The 25772-nt window shown below is 34.0% G+C and overlaps 1 protein-coding gene across 3 annotated transcripts in view; it reads left to right on the top strand.

Moving 5' to 3' along the window:
- Nucleotides 1-25772, top strand: part of LOC128857143 (ras-related protein Ral-a) — an 85747-nt gene that overhangs the window by 37613 nt on the left and 22362 nt on the right. For all 3 annotated transcript variants that reach the window (XM_054092741.1, XM_054092740.1, XM_054092742.1), the window contains exons 2-3: nucleotides 18830-19169; nucleotides 19271-19431. In XM_054092741.1, coding sequence (XP_053948716.1) covers nucleotides 19017-19169; nucleotides 19271-19431 — 314 coding nt within the window. In that variant the 5' untranslated portion in view covers nucleotides 18830-19016. The remainder of the gene's footprint in view (nucleotides 1-18829; nucleotides 19170-19270; nucleotides 19432-25772) is intronic.

The raw sequence follows: 25772 nt of genomic DNA on the forward strand, positions 1-25772 counted from the left end.
TTATTTATTTTATTATTTTAGAATATAATTTTTAATAAGTTGTGCCTTGTCGTCTTGATTTTGTGAGTTTAGATATTTTAAAAATTCCATTTCCATAAAAAAAAAATAAAATATATTAAATAAAAAATTAAATAAAAAATATGATATTAAAAAATTAAATTAAAAATATTAAAAAAATGTAATAAAAAATAAAAGATAAAATAAATAAAAGATTAATAAATTTTATTCAAAAAAAATTAAAATCTAAAAAAATAAAATAAAAAAATAACAAAAAATTAAAAAAAATAAAATAAAAAAATAACAAAAAAATTAAAAAAAAATTAAACAGATAAAAAAATAAAAAATATTAAAAAGATAAAAAATTAAAATAGTAAAACCATAAAGTAAAATTTTTTAAAAAGGTAAATAAATAAAAAATATTAAAAAGATATAAAATAAAATTTAAAAAATATTAGAAAGATAAAAAACTGAAAAATATTAAAAAAAAGAAATAATAAAAAAATAACAAAGATAAAAAATTAAAAAATAAACACATATTAGAAAGACTAAAAAAAAACAAATAAAAATATAATAAAAAGGTAAACTAAAAAATGAAGAGTATTCAAAATTCCATCTCCATCAAACAAAAAAAAAACACTAAACAAATAGAATTAAAAATATTGAAAAGATATAATAAAAAGGGCAATTAAAAAATCAATGCTAAACTAAATTAAAAATTAAAAGGATAAAAAATCAAAAAAAAAAATAATCAATTTAATAATTGAAATATTAATGATATTTATATTGACTTAAATGACAATTCATTAATTTGTGATTCTTGAAGTCTTTTTTTATTTATTAAATTAAGAAAAAATAAGAGGTATGTTTTATGATTTAAGGGGGGAGCCAGCCTGCTTTAGAGGCTTAAAAAAATCGATTTTTTCGTGGATTTTTTTGGGAAGGAAGGAAATATTCGATTGAAACGAAACTTTCAGGTTTTATTGTTATATATTTCAACAGTCTTCTCAAATTTTTTCATTAAAATATATGTCATATTATGTCTGGTACAAGCATTTTGCCGAGGCGCCTCGAGTGTGCATGTGTTGTGCGGCGGGAAAGATGCAGCTCGCGATTTTCATCTGAAACCAAAAACCCAAAAAAAATTTTATTTTAGTATAGCATAGCTTCTAGTTAAACCAAGAAAATTAAACAAAAAGTGAGAAATTCAACAATATTTCGCTAATTAAAAAAAAGAATAATAATTTTTTTGGAAAAACAAATTCATTTTAGATTGTTTAAAAAGTGGGTTAATCATAACTTTCTTAAGAATTTTTAGGTTCAACTAGAAGAGAATTTAATTCCAAATACAATCAATGTTATCTCGTTTCGATAGGACGTTTAACTTTTTCCCTATCTTTCCCGCCAATTAGGAAAAATTGTAAAAATAAAAAACCGAGAAATCGCACTTCGAGCGATCCGGCCGCTCGTGTACCTGCTCGACGCTTGCTCACAATTTTTTCTATAACTCCGAAAATATTTTGAATTTGCTTCTGAAATTTCGAGGACACATTCTTGAATAGTTTGGGAAGACATTTATGCAAAAAAAAAATCAAATTTTTGAAGCCTCTAAAGCAGGCTCCCCCCTTAATATAATAACAACAGGTAGTCGAAATTTTTTTTGTTTCGAAATACTCTGCATAAGCTTTCAAATTAGGCGTAGTTTCTCCAACTTCTTTGTTTCGTTTTTGTTTTTTTCATTAAGACCAATCCGGTGATTTGTTTTTGTTTTTTAATGTTTACAATGTTTTCCAAGTTAACATTCTTTTGTTGTTATTTTAATGTTTAATATATTGCGCATGCTTTAAACATAACCACTTACAGTCAAACCTGTTTTGGTGCAGTAGATAGGGGCCGCCCGAAAATACTTCTTAGCTACAATTTATAGTTTTTACGAAATTTAGAAGAAAGCAGTCCAATCTAGGCAACGCATTATGCAAAAACATTGAAATAAAAAAAGTTTATTTTCTTATTTTTAAATTATTTATTAAAAAAGTTTAATTTCGTATTTTAAATTTTTTATTCTCTTATTTTAAATTTTCTTATTTTAAAATAAACTTTTTTTAATATAAAAATTCTACCCATAAAATAAAAAAAGCGATGTCTTCAAACAAATAAAAAACGTTAGAAGAAAATTTTTGTGCCTCATTTTAAACATTGTAACATAAACAAAAACATAAACATAATCTAAAAAAATCCACTCAGAAAAGATAAATGAGAAAATGTGGATCATCACCATAGTTCTTGTTGTTGTGATTATAGCAGTACAAACATTCCCCATACGCGTTTTCCCATTCCCCATGCAGCCGAAAATGTAGTACTTAACATAGAACTGATTGTCGTGGGCACGACACCATTCGTAATTGGCTTCGATTATTTCATTTCAGGGTGTATTTATGTATGTCTAAAATTTAAATTAATTTTAGGATTATAAGAAAAATAAAATAAAAAAATAACTCTTTATCTTCAATCTCACTACAAAACCAATCCTAACTTTACTGTCCATATTTATGTATACACCTCGAAGGTCGATAATTTCAAATTATTACGCAGAGTAGCAAGTACCGAAGTTGATTAATGCAATTCCGGTAAAATTTATATCTGTAGGCACAAAATTTCATAAGCCATGTTACGGCGTACCCAATAATATTCAGATTAAATGGGTCAAAATTTCGATTAATATTTTGTCTATTTTTTTTTCAAATTTTGGGTCAAATTTGAAAGTTCAGTTTGTATGGCTTTGGCTGCAGCCTGAAAAGTATTATACGAAAACAAAAAAAAAAAATTTAACTACAAAAAAATTGTAAATATGCAAAAAAACAAAAAAAAAGAAAAAACAGAAAACCTTAATTAGAAAAAAGTTCTAAATATGCAAAAAAAAATAATAATCGCCATGCACTAAGTTATGCTCTCCCCTGCACATACAAGTATAATATATTGGCCATATCTAGACATTTGTTATACATAAAAAGTTCGGTTGCGTCCGGACTTGGAAAATTCTATATTTTATTATTAGTTTTTTTTTTTTACTTTCTGCGTATAAAAACTTTATTGCTGCATACTATAAAATAAAACATTGTATCAGCCCGCGCAGCCAGCATTTGCAGCCGTTGCAGCGTCTGCGTCAGCGTCACTTGCAATTATGCGTGACCAACTTTCTAAGTGTTGTTTTATTGCGAGTATATTTTTATGTTCAGTTTTTTTGCTCTTCAACTACAGCGCTGTAGTAGTACCGTTGCTTTGGCTTTGTTTCTAACTTTGATTCGTGTCTTTAGTCTCAGCGGGTTTTTTCTAATATTTATTTTTATTTTTATTTGATTGTTTCAAGTTTTCACATGCATTATTTCTCATTGCATTCGGAATCATACACTGCTGTAGTTTTTATTGCATTGCTTTTGTATTTGTTGTTTTGAATTGCTTTGTCTTAAAAATTGTATTCACTTGAATGTAACATTTTTGTTTTACTCCGTTTTTTTGTTTTAATTTACACATGAACTAATTTTCGCTTTAAGATTAGCAACAAATCTCAGATATTTTGCAGTGACTTTCTGTGGCTGATTTTTATCTTAGACTCTTCGTTTGTTTGCTTTGCGTCGCGTAACATTTTTCTGTATTAGTGTAGTTGTAGTTCTTGAGGCACTGGAATGTTGGCGCTGCTGCTGCGCCTGTTGTTGTTTGCTGTACCAGTAATGGAATTTTGCTGCAATTAGTCTTCACTTTTATTATGCGCTATTTCATATGCATACTTTTCCATGTGCATGTGCAGGGCGATTCGAATGAACGCTGGGGAAGGGTTGTTCAGGGGCTGGGTGTATTTTAAGAATGCTGAAGGCACATTCCACAGGTGGGAGGAGTAGAGCAAAAACAACAAGAAAAAGGATTTTGGATTGGCTTTTAGAGTAATTTAAACACAATTGGAAAATTAAGAGACCAATGAAGTAAACAAAAATCTGATGTTATCTGCTTAATGGAAAATCACAGAAAAAATGTAGAAAAAGTACTATTGCAATTTTTAATAATTTTTGATTTGTTAGAAACAGTAAACGTTCTGATTAATTGTGGCAATTTATTAATGCATGCAGCATAACTTTATGCGAAAGGCTGTCTCTGCGACTGGTCCAATTAGTCTTTCTCTATACTGGCAGCGCAATTTCGGAGCACTGTTCCAGTGGCTTCGGCCCCTTCTTCAGCAAACATGCGAATAATGTAGTGTAATATTACTTGGCAACCCTTCATGTAAGCATAAACGTGGGGATGAACCCCAGCGGCCATTTTAACAAAGGGACATTCTTGAAGTTATTGCACCTTTAATTGAGTTCTTCGTTTATTTTCTTTGTAAGCCATTTATTAAATATTTCATTCAAATAAATTCATAGACTAAAATTCCAACGGCCATTTTCGACAATAATAAAATAAAATAAAAATTTTAAACAAAAAATAAAATAACAAAAAAAAAAATACAAGAAAATTCCCAAAAAAAACAAAATTATTTTAAAAATTAAAAAAAAATTACAGAAAAATTAAAAAAATGAAAAAAAAATTTACAAAAAATAATTTTAAATAAAAAAATTTAAATAAAAAAAAATTAAAAAAATATAAAAAAAAAAATAAAAAAATAAAAAAGAATTAAATAAAACAAAAAAATTTAATTAGAAAAAATAAACACAAAAAACAAAATTTATTACAAAATCCAAAAAAAAAAAACCAAATTATAGGTAATATATTAAAATTATATAAAATTAGATAGTAAAATATAAAATTAGAAAAACATTCTAAAAATATAAATACAAAAAAATAAAGAGTTAGAACTGGCGGAAATTAAATTTTTCAAAAATTTAAAGGTAAAAAAAAATTAAAAAAAGTAAAAAAAAAACGATAAAAGGATCTTTTAAATTTTTTTCTTTCTTTTACTTTTTTTAAATTATTTTTTCCTTTTTTTAAATTTTTTTTGTTTTTTTATTTTTTTACCTTTTTTAATTTTTTTTTTATTTTTGTTTTATTTTTTGAAAAATTAAATTTCAGCTAGCTCTACTCTTTATTTTTCTGTATTTATTTTTTTTTTAATTCTTTTCTAATTTTATATTTTATTATCTAATTATTTTTATTATCTATAATACAAATTAAAAAAAAAAGGAAAAATTAAAAAAAAGGAAAAAAATTAAAAAAACAGAAAAAATTAAAAAAATTAAAAAAAAAAGAAAACAATTAAAAGAAAGAAAAAAATTAAAAAAAAGAAAAAAATTATTTAAAAGAAAAAAAATTAGAAACAAAGAAAAAATAGAATACAAAAAATAAAAAAGGAATAGAATAAAAAAAGAATAAAATAAAAATAAATAAAATAAGAACAGGAATAAAAAATAAAAAAATCAGTCAAAAATTTATGTATCTGTCGTGTTCTAAGTACAAGTTTTTTGTTTAGCATTCTTCTCAGGCTGATGGGACTAATGTTGAGTTTCTGAGACCTGCGTCGATTCGACCTTATCAGTTTCATACTTATTGTCGGTAGTATGCTCGGTTGAGCTAACCGAGAGTATAGATTATTTTATCAATATACAGGCCAAGCTTTCATCACAAATTTACGTACATACATTTGTTGCTGTTGGTGTAGCTTTAACCTTTCCAAATTCTTTATTTATAAATTCGCATTGTTTCGACAGCACATTAATTAATTTTTAATCTTTCGAGACGTCGTTTCAAATCTATTTTGTGCCACAGGGCTATATATGACAGAATTTTTTTAGGCGCATATTGTTTAATGCATATTCGGGAAAAATTCGTTCGTATTTCCAATGTGATTGTGAACATACAGTTAATATTTCTGGTCAAACGGAAAAGAATTTGTTTAACCGACCTGTGAAATGTAGTTTCGTGAAAAACACGTTTAAATTTTTTTATTGTAATATTTTCTAAGTAGTATTTTAAGTATTTATTTTTAGTATAAATTGGAGTATTTTTAAATTTTTTTTCACCTTAACCCTTTGCGTATGCGTCATTATAAAGGTATTAAAGTATCTTTTACGCACCAAAAAAGGAAGAATTTTCGAAATTTCTACAGTGGTCTAACCCCTTAAACAGCTTAAAAAATTATCGTAAACAATAGCCAGTGCTGATAACAGAAAACCAATAAAAATAGCCAATTACCCACCATTTACCAACAAATTTTTATTTTACATTTGCACATCTGTTGAATGGCACCCCCATTTGTTGCTACACTTCGCTCTCCAAATTGCTACATATTTTGTTCCGTTTCTTCTGATTCACCATTGCTCTACCAGAGTGACTGAGCGATGATATTTTTTTATTTTGTCGCATATTTACACCACCACTCTCACTATCACCAGCATCATCACTATCACCAACAACATAAAACTAGGTGGCGAACGCCATCTGTTAATATTGTCACTTTTATTTATTCTATTGCCACCCTATGCGATGTGTCTGTATGTCTGTGTGACTGTTGCCCCAATTCGGCAAAGCCGCGGCGACCCCAACTGTCTGTTACTCATAGGTATGCACCGTACGATACTCTTTCGTCAACATTTAATTCGTCCAAGTGACCCACAGTTGGCTTACTGATATGCATTGTTGTTAGTGCGATTGGTGTGGAAATGTTTGTTAGTGAATTGTTTTTGTTTTTGAATGGAATGCGACTTCCAACTCTTCATGTACTCATTTGCTGCTATGCTAATACTGTTTGCCCATTTGTATTGTTCAATTATTTTGTATGTGCGTGTGCGTGTAGGTGTGTGCTGGTTTGTTGTTTTATTATTACTGTTGATATAGTGACACTCTGTGGATTTTGCGAGCGGCTTATTTTTATTTGCCTATTGGAATGGTTTCGCTATGTAAAACTTTTTCGTTTTTTATTTGCTTAGCCTTTTGTCGCATATTTACGGATATTAAGTGAGTTTGATGTTTTAATTTACATACACACATATCTACATATGTGCATATTTTGTACTGTAAAACAAATAATGAGACCTCTGTTCTAATTTTCATTCCAGCTCTATTTTTAGACCGTTTTCAATGTCATTTACTTTTTTTATATTTTTTTATATACACACGCACAAACACAAACTTGTTTGAAATTGTAAATTAATACCCATTTCGAGCGCGTTTCCAAATTAAATTAAACTTTGCGTATGATTATGTACGTTAGGTTACAGTCGAAGCTATTATTATAAGTACATACATACATACTCCTATATATGTACATATGAGAAAGTTATAGGCATGTACTTAGAATAATATGAGCTTCCAGTAGATATCGGCAGTCTAAGGCATAGTCTCAGGTGACTAGAAACGACAGTCGGTTATACGCTACAAGCATTCCCCTTACAGGTGCGGGGAATGATTATGCTGCTGCAACAACAACAACAGCAACAGCTAGAAATTTTTTTCTGGTTAGATAGTATTAACACTAACATAGCCATAGTACACGATAGTACGATACAAGTAATGGAATGCTTATATGCAATGGGAGGAGTCTTTGGAAGTCTTAGGTGGCGTTAGATATATTTCTTGCTGTGAGCGATGTCAAGAAAAATAACAAATTTTTATGTATTTGTATTTTTTGTTTTTCGCTATTTATTTTTGAATTATTTTGTTTTTTTTTTGGTCTTTTCTGATTTATTTTTTGTTCTTTTATGTTTTTTTTTCTTTCTCTTTGTCTTATTTTTCCTTTTTGTGTTTTTTTGTTGCTATTAATTTTTAGTTGTTTTCTTTTTTTTGCTATTTATTTTTGGTGAATTTTTGTATTTTTTTTGGTTCTTTTTTCTGTGGTTTTTGTTCGTTAATGGGTTTTCTTTTTTTTCTTTCTTGTTTTTGTGTGCTATTTTTTTGTTTGTTATTTTTTGTTCTTTTATGTTTTTTCTTTTCTTTTTGTTTGTCTTTTTGTCTTTTTTTTGGTATTTATTTTTATATGTGGGTTTTTGGTATTTATTTTTGCTTTTTGCTATTTATTTTTGGTGAATTTTTGTAGTTTTTTTGGTTCTTTTTCCTGTGGTTTTTGTTCGATTATGGTTTTTTATTTTTTTGTTTCTTGTCTTTGTTAATTTTTTATTTTGTTGTTGTTCTTTTATGTTTTTTTTCCTATTTATTTTTTTATTTTTATTTATTGTTGGCTTTTGTGTTTGAATTTTTTGTTGTTGTTTTTATCTGTTTATTTTTATTATTTTTTTCGTTCTTTTTTGTTTTTGGTTTTGCGTTTTTTCTTCTTTTTTTGTGGTTTTGTGTTTTTTTTTGCTATTTATTTTTGGGTTTTTTTGATATTTATTTTTGGTAAATTTTTGTTGTTTTTTATTTTTATTTTCATTGAATTTTTTACTTTTTACTTTTTCGTTGTTTTTTGTTAATTTATGGTCGTTTTATTTTTTTGTCTTTGTGTTGTTTACTATTTATTCATTTATTTGTTTTTAGCTTTTTTTGTTATTTATTTTTCGTGTGTCCTTTTTGTTACCTTTTACTATTTATTTTTGTTTTTTGAATCTTTTTGTTGTTGATTTTTGTGTTTTTAATATTTTCTTTCTTTTTTTCATTTCTTTTTCGCTATTTATTTATTTTTTGTTTTGCTATTTACTTTTGGTAAATTTTTTTGTTGTTCTCTGTTTGCTTTTTATTTTCATTTTAGTTTTTGTTTCTTTTCCCGTTGTTCCGTTCGTTGTTTTATTGTCATTATGTTTTCTACTATTTATTTTTGTTCTTTTTTTTGCATCTTTTTGGTGTTGATTTTTTTTTTATTTATTTGGTTTTTTCTTTTTTGTTATTTATTTTTGGTGAATTTTGGTTTGTTTTTGTGTTTTATTGGTCTGCTTATATTTATTTAATTTTTGGTTTATTTTTTGTTGTTTTTTGTACATTTATACTTTTTGTTTTTGTTTGAGTTTTTTGCCTTTGTTTGTGTATTTTGGTACTTAGTTTGGCTTTTTTGACTTATTTTGCTAAACTTATTTTTTTTTTGTTTGGTTATTTTTGTTTTTCGGCTCTGTTTATACATATTTTTGTTTTCCCTGTTTTTTCTTTTTTCCTTGTTTTAAATGTTTTTTGGTTTTTATTTTTTGCTTTTCTTTTTGTTTTTTTTTGGTTTTTTTTCTTTTCTTCTGTTATTTTTTGTTTTCATTTTTTCTGTTTTTTTTTTCTTTTCTTCTGTTTTTTTTTTTGTAAAGATTTTATCCTCACCTGACAAATTTTTCTCAACATTTTTCTGCGATACTCCCCAGTCCTCATAACTTATACAAGAACAAGTCTCATTACAGCAACATTCGCATTGCTCTGAGAATCACAGATAAATAAAAGGGAATTTTTTCTCCATGAGAAAATTTGTAATACTCAAACGGTCTTTAAAGGTTATTTACTATGCCTACTGAACAACAAATTCATCATGTGGAACTAAAATTTTATTGCTGCCATATTTTTTATGTATTTATTTTTTTAAATGAACGTCAAATGCAGAATATTAACCTCATTTTTAGTTGAGCATCATGGGAGTGCATTAGTCTTAATCTTCTTCATATCAAATTGAGAAATCAGATTTTTTCAAAACCTTCAAAATTGTATTTACAGGGCAAGGTGAAAAACGCCTGAGAACAAAATTTTACTTGCATGTATGTGTGAATCTATGTAGTTGCGTATGTGTGTATGTGTCATACTTTCCTATAAAGTTGTAATTATCTACTATTATCTTGAAGTATTCTCATTCATACTTTTTTCCATCCGTTGTACTTGTGCTAAATACGACTCATTGTGTTTTGCATATTTTTCACGATCTGTGTCGTTGCCGCCAATCCATTGCCAATAATGTGTTTTAATACACGCAATTGCAGGCCGCCTGTTCTTACCTAATCGTTTACCTTTTTTGTTATTCGGCACTTTTAGAGATGTGTGTACGCGTTGAAGGCATCTCTCATTTCATAGTTTTGGTTTTTTGCTTTGCTAAAAAAATCTTTTGTATGTCATATTTATATATGGATGTATGTCTGTATGTACACAGTAACTGAGCAACCGCAACAGCCGTATTTGGTATTAGAGATGTTTTTTTGGAGCGAAGCATTGTCAACTCGCATGCGGTTTACGTAATTGGTCTAGAAAAAGTAGGAGAAGCAGCTATAAGGTGAAACTTGTATTTGATATCTCAACTTGGGGATTTCAAAATACAAATACAAAAGCACTGATCAGTGAAAAACAATTTTGCTTCTATGCTTAACGAATTAATCTCATATGGATTACTTTGGCAAGAACGTTATTTGGTTTAGGTCGCTGCGATCTTCGCAAAGCTATTTGAAGGACGCGTATGTGGTTTATAAAAAAGTGGAATGTATTGAGAATCAAATTTACTCTGCATGGTGGGATCATCTAGCAACGCCAGGGTTGATTCTTCGCTGATGCACCTACCCTTCGAAGTGAAGTATTTTGTATGGTAAAAACCAAGTCCATTATTTTTCCAATTAAAATATCGCGAATTTTGAATTTTGGCACGTTACGTATATTCGAATTTCGATTGTTTTGTGGCGATATGTTGGTACTCATGTCTCTCACTCATGCCGACCAGTTCGGCCATTTTGAAGGTTCAGTTAATTGTTGACAGCTGCTTTGCTTGCACGTGTTTCAGCTCGTCTTCGATTTTTACCTGTTCAAAAAGATGAATCAAAGAACCTGTATGAAATTTTGTGTGAAAAACGAAATTAAGTGCGCGGATGCATTTCGAATGTTGACTGTGCCATACGGAGAAGCTACTTTGGACCAAAGCAACGTTTATCGGTGGTACAAAAGGTTCTCAGAAGGGCGAGAAGGTGTGAACGACGAAAAGCGTGCCGGACGCCCAAGCACTTCAGACGAAAAAATTGATGAAGTGAAGAAAATGGTATTGGCCAATCGTCGAATCACCGTTAGAGAGTTGCTGAGGACCTAGACATATCGATTGGCTCGTGATTTGGACATGAGACGGGGTGCCAAAACTGCTCAATTTCGACCAAAAGCAGCATCCCATGGACATTGCTAGTGAGTTGTTGGCCTCTGTCCGCGACGACACAAATTTGCTCCAAAGGGTCATAACTGGTGACGAATCGTGGGTTTATGGTTATGACGTGGAAACCAAAGCTCAATCATCTCAATGGAAGCTGCCGCACGAACCAAGACCGAAATAAGCGCGCCAAGTTCGGTCGAATGTCAAAGTTTTGCTTACCGTTTTCTTCGATTGCAGGGACGTTGTGCATCATGAGTTCTTGCCACAGGGTAAGACGGTCAAAAATTGGCTCTTGCATCACGATAACGCCCCTGTTCACAGCTACCGTATTTCCCAGATCTGGCCCACTGTGACTTTTTCTTGTTCCCGAAACCGAAGAGGCCCATGAAAGGCCGCCCAAGCCGCAGGAAATGCTTCTTTTCTCAGTGGAAGCTTGTTGCATAGTTAGGACCAAGACCAGGTTAAACAAGAGCGCAGGCAGCACACATCTTCGCCATACTCCTGTGTGCACTTGGATATCGCTGCTCAACATGTTTTCGCGTCTGTGTACAGTTCTTTCACCAGATTGATGATTTTATTAGGTATTATTCCGATGGCTCGTTCCGCACATAGCATTATTTCGGCAGCAGTACAACGAATGTTGGCCTCGAATTCGTCTAAAGTGGTTGGCGTGTTAGCGTAGACAAAAAACTTTCCTTAGCTCCAGAAAAATCAATGGAGTGCTGTCGTTCAGCCGCGGCGGCTGTTGACGAACGCTCGCCGTTTGAAGGCCCAGCTGTCAAATTTCTCCTTCACAACTTCGAGCTTGCAGTCTCGCGGGAACCAGAGCTCCGATATATCGATGTTGTCGAGCTCTGGTCACAGAAAATCGGTTAACATCGCTTTATGCCGAGAACCGTGGAGGATGGATGGACATCTTCTTCTTGCTAATTTTGGAGGAAATGTGGTCAATCTTTGTGTTTGCATTCATCCTTAGTGGAACACTCGTAGATTTTGCGCACGCATATTGCAATTTTGTTTGTGTACATAATCGCTAAGCTTTCAGGGTCGCTTCCGAGAAGATGACTTCTTGATAGGGAATTTTTTTGGCCATACCTTCGGTCAGCGTGAAGCGTGGCATGTTGACGTTGCAAACTTTACTGAATATTTTAAAAGTTGGATGCCAAAGTAATTTTGAAATCTGCTGAAACATTTCGGAAAGCTACCATTGCTAACTGGTCACCTTTTAATCTCTATTTATAGTGGCGGTGACGGCGCTGCCCTTATTCTGTTTGACTAAAATTTATTGGTTGTTGTTGCCAATTAGGAATAATCGCTTACCCAATGCAACCTTAAGAATTGAGTCAATTTTTGATGTTGTTGTTGTTGTTGTTGTAGAAGTAACTTTGCCCTGTGAGTATAGTGTAATCACCGGTCGTCTTCGTCTAGCTCATCTAACGGTATGGCCAGGAAGCTTGCTGTTTCGACAGGTTGGGTCTACAGGGAGAAAGGTGTTAGATGAGTGGGTTTGATGGGGCATGTGGAAAGGTGGTTAGTGTCGTGCGGGGTGCCTTCACATGCTGGACATACATATGTATGTCTAGTATGTCGAGGTCGATTCTGGATAAGTAGGAGTTTAACCTGCTACAGTATCTAGAACGTAGTTGTGCCAAGGTTACGCGGGACACTCGGGGATGAGTGGTGGTTGGACTCCGATGACGGCATTCGCGGGTCGGGAGCTTAAGAAGGTGGTAAGGGTCTCCCGATGAATGTCGTTGATTGTCTGTCTGTACACTGTCCGATCCAGTAGCCGTCCGTCTGTTTTGTCCCGGATCCAATTTTTGATGTGGATTAATTTGCTGTTACTTTGCCTGCAAATTTGTAAGCGCATAAAGTTCGTGTTCGTGTTTCGATGGAACTCACCTTTTAATTGGCTAGTATAGATAATTTTTTATTCTCCACTAGTGTACTTGGCATTGAAAATTAACTTGGATCATTAAACATTTTTTTTCTCATTTTCATTATTGTTTATTATTTACTACTGTATTTATAGCCAGTTTTCTTCACGCACACGTTTTCGTGTTGGAAATTGTGCGGTTTTTTCAAGTTGATGTATTCATGAAAGATGTTTACAGGTGTTTTTGCGTATCTGTTTGCGAGCTTAAATGTTGAAAATTGTTTGTTTACAATAATTTTATTAATTAAAATTTTTTACTGCTTGCGGTTTTCGATAGGAATTCGTAGGCGGCTTTATATTGTAGACAGATTTTTAACAAAGTTTGTTTTTGTAGACGAGGAATGCAAAATGAAAGTCTATAATTTCCAATACAAAATATTTTCGACCATATTTTTGCTTGGAAAAGAAATCCTTTAATCCCCAATTTACCAGGAGAAGATTTTTTCTTCAAAATCATGGAAAATTCCATCTGCCCTTCAACGCTCCCAGGGGTGGATTGTAAAGTAGTAGTTCTTCTTGATCTTCTTCATGATTGGTCCTTATTCCTTATTCTTGGCGCCAGTTGGACATACACAAGATTTTATGGTAGCTCTGATACTTTCAGGGTCGGGGCGTTTGTATCCATTCGGACGACATGTCCCATCCAACGTAGCCGCTGGATCTTTATTCGTTGGGCTATGTCTATGTCGACGTAAAGCTCATACAGCTCATCGCTCCATCGCCTGTGATATTCGCTGTTGCCAACGTGCAAAGGTCCAAAAATCTTACGCAGAATCTCTTTCAAACACTCCAAGGGTCGCCTCATCGGATATTATCAACGTCGAGGCTTCTGCGCTATACGTTAGGACGTGCATGATAAGAGCCTTGTAAAGTGTGAGTTTTGTTGGTAGAGAGAGGACTTTACTACTAATTTGCCTACTTAGTTCAAAGTAGCACTTGGAGACAAGAGCGATTCTCCGTTGGTTTTCAAGGCTTACGATCACGTGCGCTTTTTCCGACACCGAGATGGCGTAGTTTTTCTTGTTAACATAGTCGTAGAGATAAAAATGCGCTTCGATAGAAGCGGTCACTTTGACTTCTTTTCAAAAAACGCACTCTTTCACCCTCACAACATTGCTTTTGAAAATAAGTTATCAATATTTCCCCACATTGTTCAAACGTAAAGTGATTCGTTTCTTCTTACTGCCATTTGGACTTAGATTAGGTTGAGTTAGGTTAGGTTAGGTTGCGTGGCTGTCATCCGACACTTTTAGACCTGAATAGTCGCATTGTGATGCCACTGCAGCTCGTCTCTTATGCTCCTGAGTTTTCTTTGAACCAACCTGAGGATTTAATGAATTTTGTTAATATCGGCCACCCTATTTGAGAGATCTTTTCAATGCTGTCAAGAAAGGCGAATAAGAACGTGGTAAGCCTTCTTCTGTATAGAGCAATGCATGTAGACAAGAGGTGTTCCACGAATTCCTCTAAAATAAATAAATAAAAATTAAAATAAATAAATAAAAAAAGAAAAATTAAAAAATTAAAAAAAAAAACATAAATAAATAATATTAAAAAAAAATTATAAAAAAAAATAACAAAAAAAAACCTTAAATAAATAAAAAAAAATTATTAAAAAAAAAAATAATAAAAAAATATAATAATAAAAAAAAATTATAAAAAAAAATTATAAAAAAATAAATAAAAAAAAAATAAAAAATAATAATAAAAAAAAAGAAAAAACAAAATACAAAAAAAATTAAAATTAAAAAAGTAATTAAAAAAGAAAAATAAAACAATTACAAAAAAAAGAAAATTAAAAAAAAAAGAAAAATTAAAAAAAAAAGTTTAAAAATAACAATAAAAATTAAATAAATATTAAGAATATAAACTGAAAAAATAATAATAAAAAAAAAAAAATAATAAATCAAATAAAAAAAATTTATAAACATAAAAATAAAAATAAAAAAATAATAAAAAAAAAATAAATAAAAAATAATAATAAAAAAAGAAATGAAAAATAATAAAAAAAAATAAAAAAATTAATAAAAGATAAATAAAACAATTAAAAAAATAAGAATAAAAAATAAATAAACTAAAAAATAGAAAATTAAAAAAAAATTTTTTTTTTAATTAAAAAAAAAAGTTTAAATAAAGTTAAAAAAAAAATAAATAAAAAATAAAAAAAAAAGAAATTAAAAATAATTAAAAACAAATTACAAAAAAATTAGCAAAAAACAATAAATAAAACCATTAAAAAGAGAGTCATTTCGTGGTACCTCCAATCTAATTGCAAGCTTTCCTATTTGTAATTTGGTATCTTACATCGCACCCCTATTGTATTTCTCATATCGTGTCTTCTAAGATTCAGTAGCGATTTTGCGCAGCCGTGGTTCCATTCTGGCCAAGCCAGCTTTTTTGGCAAAAAAGCTATTCCGACTTACTGTCAAGGTTCCCAGCGGGAAAAAACTGACACTGTCAAAATAACGCAGGATTAAAATAAAAAAATACTATATGGTCAATCCTCAGAATATCTCCCTCTAGGGAGACTTATGAGACTTAAAAATATTTGATGATCTGTTGTTGGGTCGGCAGCTTTAGATCGTCATTTGATTTATTCAGTGCAACGATTGGAAGATAATTCAAAAATCACTGAGCAAATTGCCAGCAAATTTAGATTCATAATAATATTGAATGACTCTTTTTGGATATTTCCAAATTATTTTTTTTTTATTCTCTTAATTTCCAAAATCTATTGCAACTTGAGCACATCCATCGCATAGACTGCAACATTCATAGAATTTAATCCAAATTCGATTTGCGCTTGCGAGGCCAATTGTGCGCTCATGCATACTTAGCCGTCTACGTCATTCCACTCGGCACAGTAGTTGCAAATTACTAACGAAAGCAATCAAGCTATTTTTAGCTTTTCCTAATAAAAACAAGCGATGACACCGGCTCTGCGTCTCAGCGTTCAATGGTTGGTGCTCCATAAAAACGCTATACATCTGAAGCATAACTTTTACTACTCCTGCATGTGCACATTTTCATTTCATTTTAGCTTTTACTTACATTGCATACATACACATACACACACTCACATATGAATACTCTTTCTTGTCTATTTGCTGCGCTGCGTCAAATCCAGTCTGGTCCATTGGCTACGTTGGCTAGTTAGCCGGCCGGCCACATGTGGCGCTTGCGTGTGCTCGTGCCAACTTGAACAACTTGAACAACAACAATAAACATTGTTGGATTAATTGCTGAGACTATTGTGATGATGCTTTTGTTTACTTAATACTTAAAATGTGTGTGTGTGTATGGGTGTGTGGGTATGTGTTTATTGCAGGAGTCTGTTTGCAGCTGCTCTTTTTTGAGTGAAAACTATTTCGAAAAGCAGCGCGAGCTATAGCTGAAATAATTAGAAATTATTGGAAATCCGTTCCTACATTTTTATATATACGTATGTGTATGTGTGGGTATGTATGGGCCACTCCTCTGTATCGATTTGGTGGTCATTCAACCCGTTTTTGTTTTTCTAATCGAAGGCAATTCAAAATGCAACGTTGCTCTATATGCAACCCGGCCAAGCCTCAAAGTTAAGCAGAAGTCCACGTAATCATATCTTACATATCTGTGCACACTTAACCACTACCAGATGTCATCCCCAATTTGGACTGCAAACATACCTATGTACTGGTATGTATGTATGCATGCACGATATGTATGATAGTTAGGTTTATTATAACAATTTTTCTGCCGTTATTAAATAACAGCATATCCACTTTCGTTTTATTTGTATTCGCCCCAAATCGACTGTTTACACTTTTTCAGGTATATTTGTGGCGAGAGTACAGGGTGGTGCAAATTTTAAAAATGAAATTTTGTTGAAGTCGGTCATCCTCAAGTAGCGATTACAGAACAGGGTGAGCTTAAGCTTCGTTCGCAATCCTCTTCCGATCTGCACGGTTCATAGCAATAGACTTTCAGCTCCTAATTCGTCGATTTTTCAGATCGGCTATGACTTGGTGTGGTGTACCTCTTGATGTTGTTCCACAAATGGAGGGACCTATAGTTTCAAGCCGACTCCGAACGTCAGATATTTTTATGAGGAAATGTTTTTCTTAATTTTGGTGTTTCACCGAGATTCGAACCGATGTTCTCTCTGTGAATTGCGAATGGTAGTCAAGCACCAACCATTCGGCTACGGCGGCCGCCACTTACGCGAACTTACGTATACCTACTCCATTAAAGTAGGTTAGGTTAGGATAAATGGCTGCCCAATGAGGGTTCATTGAGGGTTCACTTGCCCAAAGAATCAAATTCGTTCATTGTGATACCATACAGAGGAAAAAGAGAGGGGTGAAAAACAAAAACCGAAAGGGGTGAAGGAAGAAGGAGGACGACGACCAAACGGTGCTTAATTACGTTAACTTTTTAAACCTGTTATATCTGCAGGTATAACAAAAAAGTAAGAACTCAGATATCTGAAGCTTAGCCCGACGTAGTAGGGCAGCTGAGAAGCGGCGTTCGTTTTCTAAACAGCTTCTGCAGAAAGGACTTGAGGCAATCCCAAGTCTCGCCACACGGACACCTGACGGATCATGCACCGTAAGGACCTCCACTCTGCGACTTCAGGCCTCTTCTATTCGCAACTTGCCCGCTCGCTATTTTTATGCTTGGCGAAAAGAAGAGGCCTTTCGTTAGCCTCAGAAGTTCCTTTGATTGCCTCCGATCTTACCGTGGCCAAAAAAATTTCACCTAAACTTTATCCTTTGAATTTATTTATTTAAAATTTTATAAAAAACTATACAAATTCAAAAAAAATTGTTTACCAAGATCCTTTGAATTTATTTATTTATTTATCTGAAGTGGCTTAAAATTCTAGTTAATTTTTGTTTAAAAATATTGAATATTTGATGAAAAATTTAGGAGTTTGTGTTAATTTTGTGCCACTAACACTAAATTTTCAAGTAAGTGTAAAATCGAACGAACTGCAACTATGATAATTTGGCGACACTTATCTTAAGGTCAAGCCTCGAACAGACATTCTGGACTCACTTCAATACACATACGTATATTGCATCATAGACGGGTCCAAGATAGATGAGGATTTCGATCTTAAATCAGAAGTACAATTTGCACTGACAGCTGCAATTCTCCGACTCGGCAACGGCTTGAGTTATGTTGACTTTGAGGGCTTCGGTCACTTTTGGCTTACTGACATTGATCTGCAACTTAAAAAAATCCTACAAGAAATAGTAAAATCGCACAATCTTAGTAACCTTGCCCCCACATTTTTCATAGTAACATTTAATCATCTGTCCATGCTGATCAGCTGTGCTGCTTTTCACTGTGATTTGGCACCAGTGACTAAATAATTAAACAACCGTTTTGACAGACATCGCCAAAGCAGCATGACAACCTCGAAAGGCCCTATAAACGTTTGGAATATTTTAAAACATTTTTTTTTCTTACGTACTAAAATAGTTCCCACCATGCAACCACACGAAATATAAACCAGGTGCTGAATGACCCGCAACTAATGTGAGCAAAATATCTTAATAGCGAGGATATCCACGTCGCACGCTGGCATGTAGTTTTTACAATTTCCTGCCCAGCTGGTTGTCAGATACCAGATTGCTTACAAAAATCACCTGAAAAGGTGACAGTACAGCGGCGCAGCTGCTGCGACCGCTGTTGCTGTGGCACTTCCTTGTCCAGCCAGCAGCTACGACGTGCAGCAGAAAGTGCGAAAATCTCAATCATAAAGCGAAAAATGTGGATTTTTATGAACAAGTTTTAGGTTTATGAGTTTTTGTTGCGAAATATGCCACTGATATTTTCACTTTCCTTATGTCTATTTTGTGTTATGCGGTTTTCTAAACATTTAGCATTTTGCGCATTTTTATTTGCAGTCGCACAGTGGCAGACAAAGGCTATTAATACAGATTTTCCTGGCTATTAATTAAAAAAAAACAACAAAAAAAATTACATAAAAAGTGGCAGAAACGCAAGTAAAGCAGCGCAAAGCCACAGGAAGTTCAACATAAAAGCAACCAGCTATCGTAGCACCAACAACAACAACAACAGCACTCAAAGAAAATGAGTAAAAAACCGACAGTCGGTCCCGCGCTCCACAAAGTGATAATGGTGGGCAGTGGTGGCGTTGGCAAATCGGCACTAACACTACAATTCATGTACGACGAATTCGTGGAGGACTACGAACCAACCAAAGCAGATAGTTATAGGAAAAAGGTTTGGAATTAAACTAAAAGCATCAAAATTCTCACAAATTTGCATGCTGAATAGTTTGTTTTTTTTTTAACAATTTTTTTCTTTTTTTTAATAATTTCCAGGTCGTTTTAGATGGCGAAGAAGTACAAATAGATATACTGGATACTGCCGGACAGGAGGACTACGCTGCCATCAGAGATAATTATTTTCGCAGTGGTGAGGGTTTCCTCTGTGTCTTCTCAATCACAGACGATGAAAGCTTCCAAGCAACACAAGAATTCAGGTGAGTTTGAGCGCGCACACAACTCTACATATGCAGTTACACTCGTACATATGAATGTATGTATACATGCACACACACTCGCATTCGTACTAATAGTTGGGGGCTCTTAAATGGTAATCACCATTCAGCCGCCAGCAGTTGCAGATATTTTCATCGGCTATTTTCAATTAGCCATCGGCGTTTGGTTACCGTTAGCTGTTATTTGTTGGCTAAATTACAGTCGGCAAATTAGTGAAATGCGTTGGAGACTGTCATTTGATTACTGTCATTATTATTTGTAGCTGATGGTGATTATTTTCGGGGTTTCTTATTGTTGAAGCGACGGCTGCAATTTTCATGTTTCATGGTTTGCGGTGCGTGTCGGCGGCTTTTAGAAAACTTTAAGTGTTTCTATATAATAAAATTCACTGATTTGAATTTGTCTTCTGGTTTCACTTTTGACTGCGTATTGAGGTCAGGTGAAATCTGCTTAGCCTACAATGTGTACGGATTTGAAATGAATGAGGAAAGACAACTTGGCGGTGGATTCAAAATTAGTAAGCGGCGAAAAAGATGTTGTTTTGAAAGGAAAATGGCATTTAATTTTTTTTTCCTAATATTTGACTAACTCAAATGCTTACTGATACACACTTCGGTGCTTGTCTTCAATTTTAACGGCATTCGTCATAAACTTTCTTCAAAAATTTTAAAATTTTTTCTTCAAAAATTGAAAAATTTATAGTGCAGCAACTTCAAAAAAATGGTAAAAGGCGATTGGTTCTTTAAGTGCGACCCAGAAGCCAAGTAAGAGTCGATGCGATGAAGCCCAGAAGGTGTTAATCTACCTACAAAGCAGCAGAAGTGGTGGTAAATCGGATGATGGCAGTTAATTTCACCAGAGAAAAAATTGTAGCCGGTGTTCCTCGTAGGAAGCAATAAATCGCTTCTAGCCTAGACAGACGGCTCAGGGGGACTTTCAAATCGTCAAAATGCTAAAAAGATTGGTCGAGGTCCAAATGTTGTGGATCTTTACGTGAAACAAGGTGCCTCCAATGGCTCAAACTACAAAGGCACAACTGCCATGACTTTAATTCAAATTCCGCCCTTGCAACAGCAAAAATTTAAGAAATGGCAAATGTTGCAGCCAGTAAATTCACTATTCGAAGGGCTATTTCAAAAGCGCCACATCTGAAGCAAAAATTACAAAAAAAAACACTTTTGAATGAAAGATCGCTGCCTCGATTTTGCAAAGGACCACATGGCTTGGAGTTCTGTTACAAATAACGATCCTGGTGAATGGAAAAAAGTAGTATTTAGTGACGAGAATAAGTTCAATCTGAATGGGCCAGATGGATGCAACTACTATTTCCATGACTTAAGAAAGCAAGAGAGATGCTTGAGTCGACATCACTGCCGTGAAGGTGGTGTTATGGTATGGGGAGCAATATCGCACTATGGCGCGTTCGAATTGAAAATTGTCGACTACAAAATGACGGGAAACAGCTATGAAGATCTGTTGGAATCAGTTTTTCCCGAGATTCGCGAAACATTTGGAAGTCTTAATTGGATCTTTCAACAGGATAATGCACCTGTACGCACTTCAAGTGCGGCCAAAACTTGGATTGCATCCCAAAACGTCGAAACTTTAGCATGGCCACCGAATTCCTCAGGTCTCAACATTTTTGAAATTCTATGGAAGTCATCCCATCATAAAGTTTATGAGAATGGGGCCTGGTCTGAAATTTCACTAGGCTATCTGGAGAATTCGTACAAATCCCTTCGTCAACGTATCTTTATATATATATATATATAATTGGCGTGTACACCCTGTTTTTGGGTGCTTCGCCGAGCTCCTCCTCCTCCTATTTGTGGTGTGCGTCTTGATGTTGTTCCACGAATGGAGGGACCTACAGTTTCAAGCCTACTCCGAACGGCAGATATTTTTTATGAGGAGCTTTTCAACGTCAACGTATCTACGAAGTAATTTATAAACAGGGTGGCACACAAATTATTAAGCTTTAAATAATAAATGTAAAAAAATGTCCTTTATTTGCTATTATTTTTTCTTTTTAATTAGTGCCTCTTTTCAAGTGAACCAATAAATCAAGCGCAGTAGTCCAACTACTGAAGTTTTACTGCTGCGAAATACCGTTAGATGGAAAAATATTTTGATGCATGTTTATTTTCGAGAAAAGCACAGTCTTCACTTGAACTATCGAAACCCTTGGATTACGAGGGGTGCCTTTTATATGTCGGGATTTGGCAACCCTGGTTTTGCAATTTGGCAACTGACAGCTGTATCGCAAAGTTTGAAATTTTTTGGCTTTTACGTGCTCAGAACGTTTTGAAATACCAGCGCTATTTGTGTTGTTTACAGTAACTTAAAAGATTCATCTCGGTCCAAAAGTGGAATTAAATCGTGAACATTTTCGTGCGATTATTTTTTACAACTTTCGACGTGGATTAACTCAGCAACATTGCGTGGATCATTCGATGAAGCTCCATCAAGGACCAGTGTTTATCGATATTATGGTGAATTCAATCGTGGTCGTAGTTCACTCCAAGACGAATTTCGTAAAGGTCGTCCAAAATCAGTTGTGGTTCCGAAAACCATTGATGCTGTGCGCGAACTGATATTGCAAGATCGTCATGTGATCTATCGTGAGATTGAAACAATCTTATCCATTAGTGGGACCAGCATACATTCAATATTGCATACACATTTGACTGGCAACAAAATTTGTTCTCTTTGGATCCCACACAATTTGTCAATCGCTCAAAAAAAGGCTCGTGTCGATTGGTCGAAGGAAATGCTCAAAAAATACGATCGCGGGGCTTCGAAACACGTCTATGGCATCGTGACAGGTGATGAATCATGGATTTACGCGTGTGAGCCCGAAAGTAAACAGCAGTCGACTGTATGGGTGTTTCAAGATGAGCCAAATCCAACAAAAGTTGTTCGCGCACGAAGCACTTCCAAGCAAATTGTCGCCTGTTTTTTCGGAAAAACTGGACATATCGCAACCGAACCACTAGAATAACGCAGAACAGTAAATTGTGAGTGGTACACAACCATTTGTTTGCCAGTTGTCTTCCAAGAAATTAGGAAAACCAATCGCCAAAGACGGATCACTCTTCACCAGGACAATGCGAGCTCTCACACATCGACTCAAACAACTGCATTTTTGAGCACCCAAAACAACATCAAATTAATGGGTCATCCGCTGTATAGTCCTGACTCGGCACCGAATGACTTCTTTTTATTCCCGTACGTAAAAAACAAACTGAAAGGTCAACGTTTTTCGACACCTGAAGAAGCGGTTGCGGCATTCAGAATGCATGTTTTGGAGGTACCTCATTCAGAGTGGCAAAAGTGCTTCGACAATTGGGTCAAACGCATGCAAAAGTGTATAGATCTTCATGGAGAATATTTTGAAAAACAATAAAGTGATTTTCGATGATTAAAATTTGTTTTTGTTCTGTAATCCCGACATATAAAAGGCACCCCTCGTACTAGACCAAATACAGTTGCTTTAATAAACATTTCATTCCATACAAATTATTGCATCTACTCGAGTGAACCGGACTGTATACGTGTTTTTTCCTCACCGTTTTATAAAGCCTTGAAGGCATTTTATGCTTACAGTTAAAAATAATCTTGCCTTATATAAATGACTCTAATTTTTATGTGCATTTAATTTTTAATTTGTTTTACTTAAAATGAAATTTTAATTTTTCTTTACGTTTGAATGAAATATCTGACTGTGGAAGGAGAAATGCAACTCATGTGATTTATTTTGCGCCAAAAAACTTTTTAATAAAACCGTTATTTCATTGAAAATTTTTGCAAATCATTGCATATATTTCATGCCGACACGCCTTTTATTTCGTGGCCAACTGGGTGTATAAATAGCCTTTTACGACTCGCTGAAGGCTCGTTAGATGTGCTTTAAACAGCCTATGGGCCCTTTTTGAACACTCCCAAGAATTCTCACTTTATCTGATAGATAAAATGTTGCCACATATTTCTAATGAAATGCTTTCTTCTTGTTGTTTTTTTTTTTTTGTATTTCAAACGCCAATGCGTCACGAAGTGTTACCTGTTGCCACATCATTTTTTTCGGCCCTGGCCGTTGTTGTGGCAACATTTGCCAACGCAGAGGGTGGTAGACTTATGTCACGTGATTTGTTATGCACCCTCGCTCGGTGGCGCGTGAAACCATGTCCGAAACTCTCTAAAAAAATGTAAGTTTCATATCAAACTATTGTACTTGTGAAGGGTATTTATTGCGTGCCTATGGAAGCAAACGCACCTGCCGCCCATTACCAGGCGTTTAAAAATGTTTTGCCTGAACTTTGGTAGCTTTGACTGTACGGCGCGCCGAGTTGACGCCGCAGCACAGTGGATCAATAAGGAATGCGCCTAATACATGAATATGTACGTGTGTGTATGCGTGTGTGTGTCTTCATATGCGGAAGTTATGCAAACATTCGATGTGTTTACGTGACATGCCGACATTAAGGTCGACGCCGTCAATCTACCGACAAGGCTTCTCGTCCTGCCACTGACTTTGGCCTTTTGCTACTGGTGCAGGTAGATTTTTGTGTAAATTATAGCAGTTTTATGGGTTTAAAGGTGTGGCGGTTTTTGTTTTTTTTTAGATGCGAAAGGAGTAAGGGAACATATCAGAAGCATTAATGAGGCCAAAAGCTAATTGTGATTGAAGGCTTGGAAAAAAAATAAAGTAATTACGAAAATAAGTAACGAGATTTAGAGGTACACTAAAGGAATTACGTCTGCATACTCGTACAGCAGCATATTTTTTTTATCTCTCAGAAAGTATACAATAATTGAAAAAAAAAAAACTGTTGATGTAGTTTTTGTTTGGAATTCATATTTATTCATAAATTTACCAAAATTAAATTATTTCACTTATATATATATACATATATATTATATATAATTGGCACGTACACCCTTTCTGGGTGCTTGGTCGAGCTGCTCCTCCTATTAGTAGCGTGCGTCTTGATGTTGTTCCACAAATGGAAGGACCTACAGCTTTAAGCCGACTCCAAACGGCAAATGGTTTTTTATGAGGAGCTTTTTCATGACGGAAATACACTCGGAGGTAATGCCCCTTGATTCATAATGCCTTCAATAAAATAAATTGGGCCTACTCGGCTATATGGTAAAGAAGTTCAATATAAAGGATGGTTAAGTTTCAAGGGCCGGTATTGATTTTGAATAAAATACAATTTTTTTTAGGAAATTATTGTCATTTCTTATTATTATGATACTATTGATATAGCTCAATTACGTATGAAACAAAATATCGACCAAATAGCCGCCGCGGCCTCGGCGGCACACCTCCATCCGATGGTCCAAATTTTCGATGACGCTGAGGCATAATTGAGATTCTATGCCGTTGATGTGCCGAATTATCTCATCCTTTAGCTCTTGAATTGTTGCTGGCTTATCGACGTACACCTTTTCTTTTAAATAACCTCAAAGAAAGAAGTCCAACGGTGTCAAATCACTTGATCTTGGCGGCCAATTGACATCGCCGCGACGTGAGATTATTCGGCCATCAAATTTTTCGCGCAAAAGAGCCATTGTTTCGTTAGCTGTGTGACAAGTGGCACCGTCCTGTTGAAACCACATATCTTCCAATTCGGGGCATAAAAAGTTCATTATCATCTCACGATAGCGAACACTATTCACAGTAACTCTGCCTGACCGGCGTCATTTTGGAAAAAATACGGCCCAATGATGCCACCGGCCCATATACCGCACCAAACAGTCGCTCTTTGTGGGTGCATTGGTTTTTCGGCAATCACTCTTAGATTATTATTCTATTTATTGACGAATCCACTGAGGTGAAAGTGTGCCTCATCACTGAAAATGATTTTCTTCACGAAGTGCGCGATATGCCTTTTTATGACGCCCGTTTTCATAATAAGCCTGAATAGCTTTAACGCGTTGCTCGATTGTGTATCTTTCCATGGTTCAAATTGAGTTAGTCTGAAATTGAAAAATGTCTAATGAAATGCAGAAAAAAACTTGACGTTTAGGTGTGGTTAGCATTCAACGTCGGCCCTTGAAATTTAACCACCCTTTTTATTAACACTTGAAAGAAAAGCCGTTCGGTTGATGGTCGGTATTATTACAAGGCACAATCCATTTCTAACGTATGGCGCAGAAGCGTGGACGATGACAACATCCGATGAAGCGACGCTTGGAGTGTTTGAGAGAAAGATTCTGCGTAAGATTTTTAGACCTTTGCACGTTGGCAACGGCGAATATCGCAGGCGATGGAACGATGAGTTGTATGAGCTTTACGACGACATAGACATAGCGCAGC

Source organism: Anastrepha ludens, chromosome 3 (genome assembly GCF_028408465.1).
Source record: "Anastrepha ludens isolate Willacy chromosome 3, idAnaLude1.1, whole genome shotgun sequence".
NCBI lineage: Eukaryota > Metazoa > Arthropoda > Insecta > Diptera > Tephritidae > Anastrepha > Anastrepha ludens.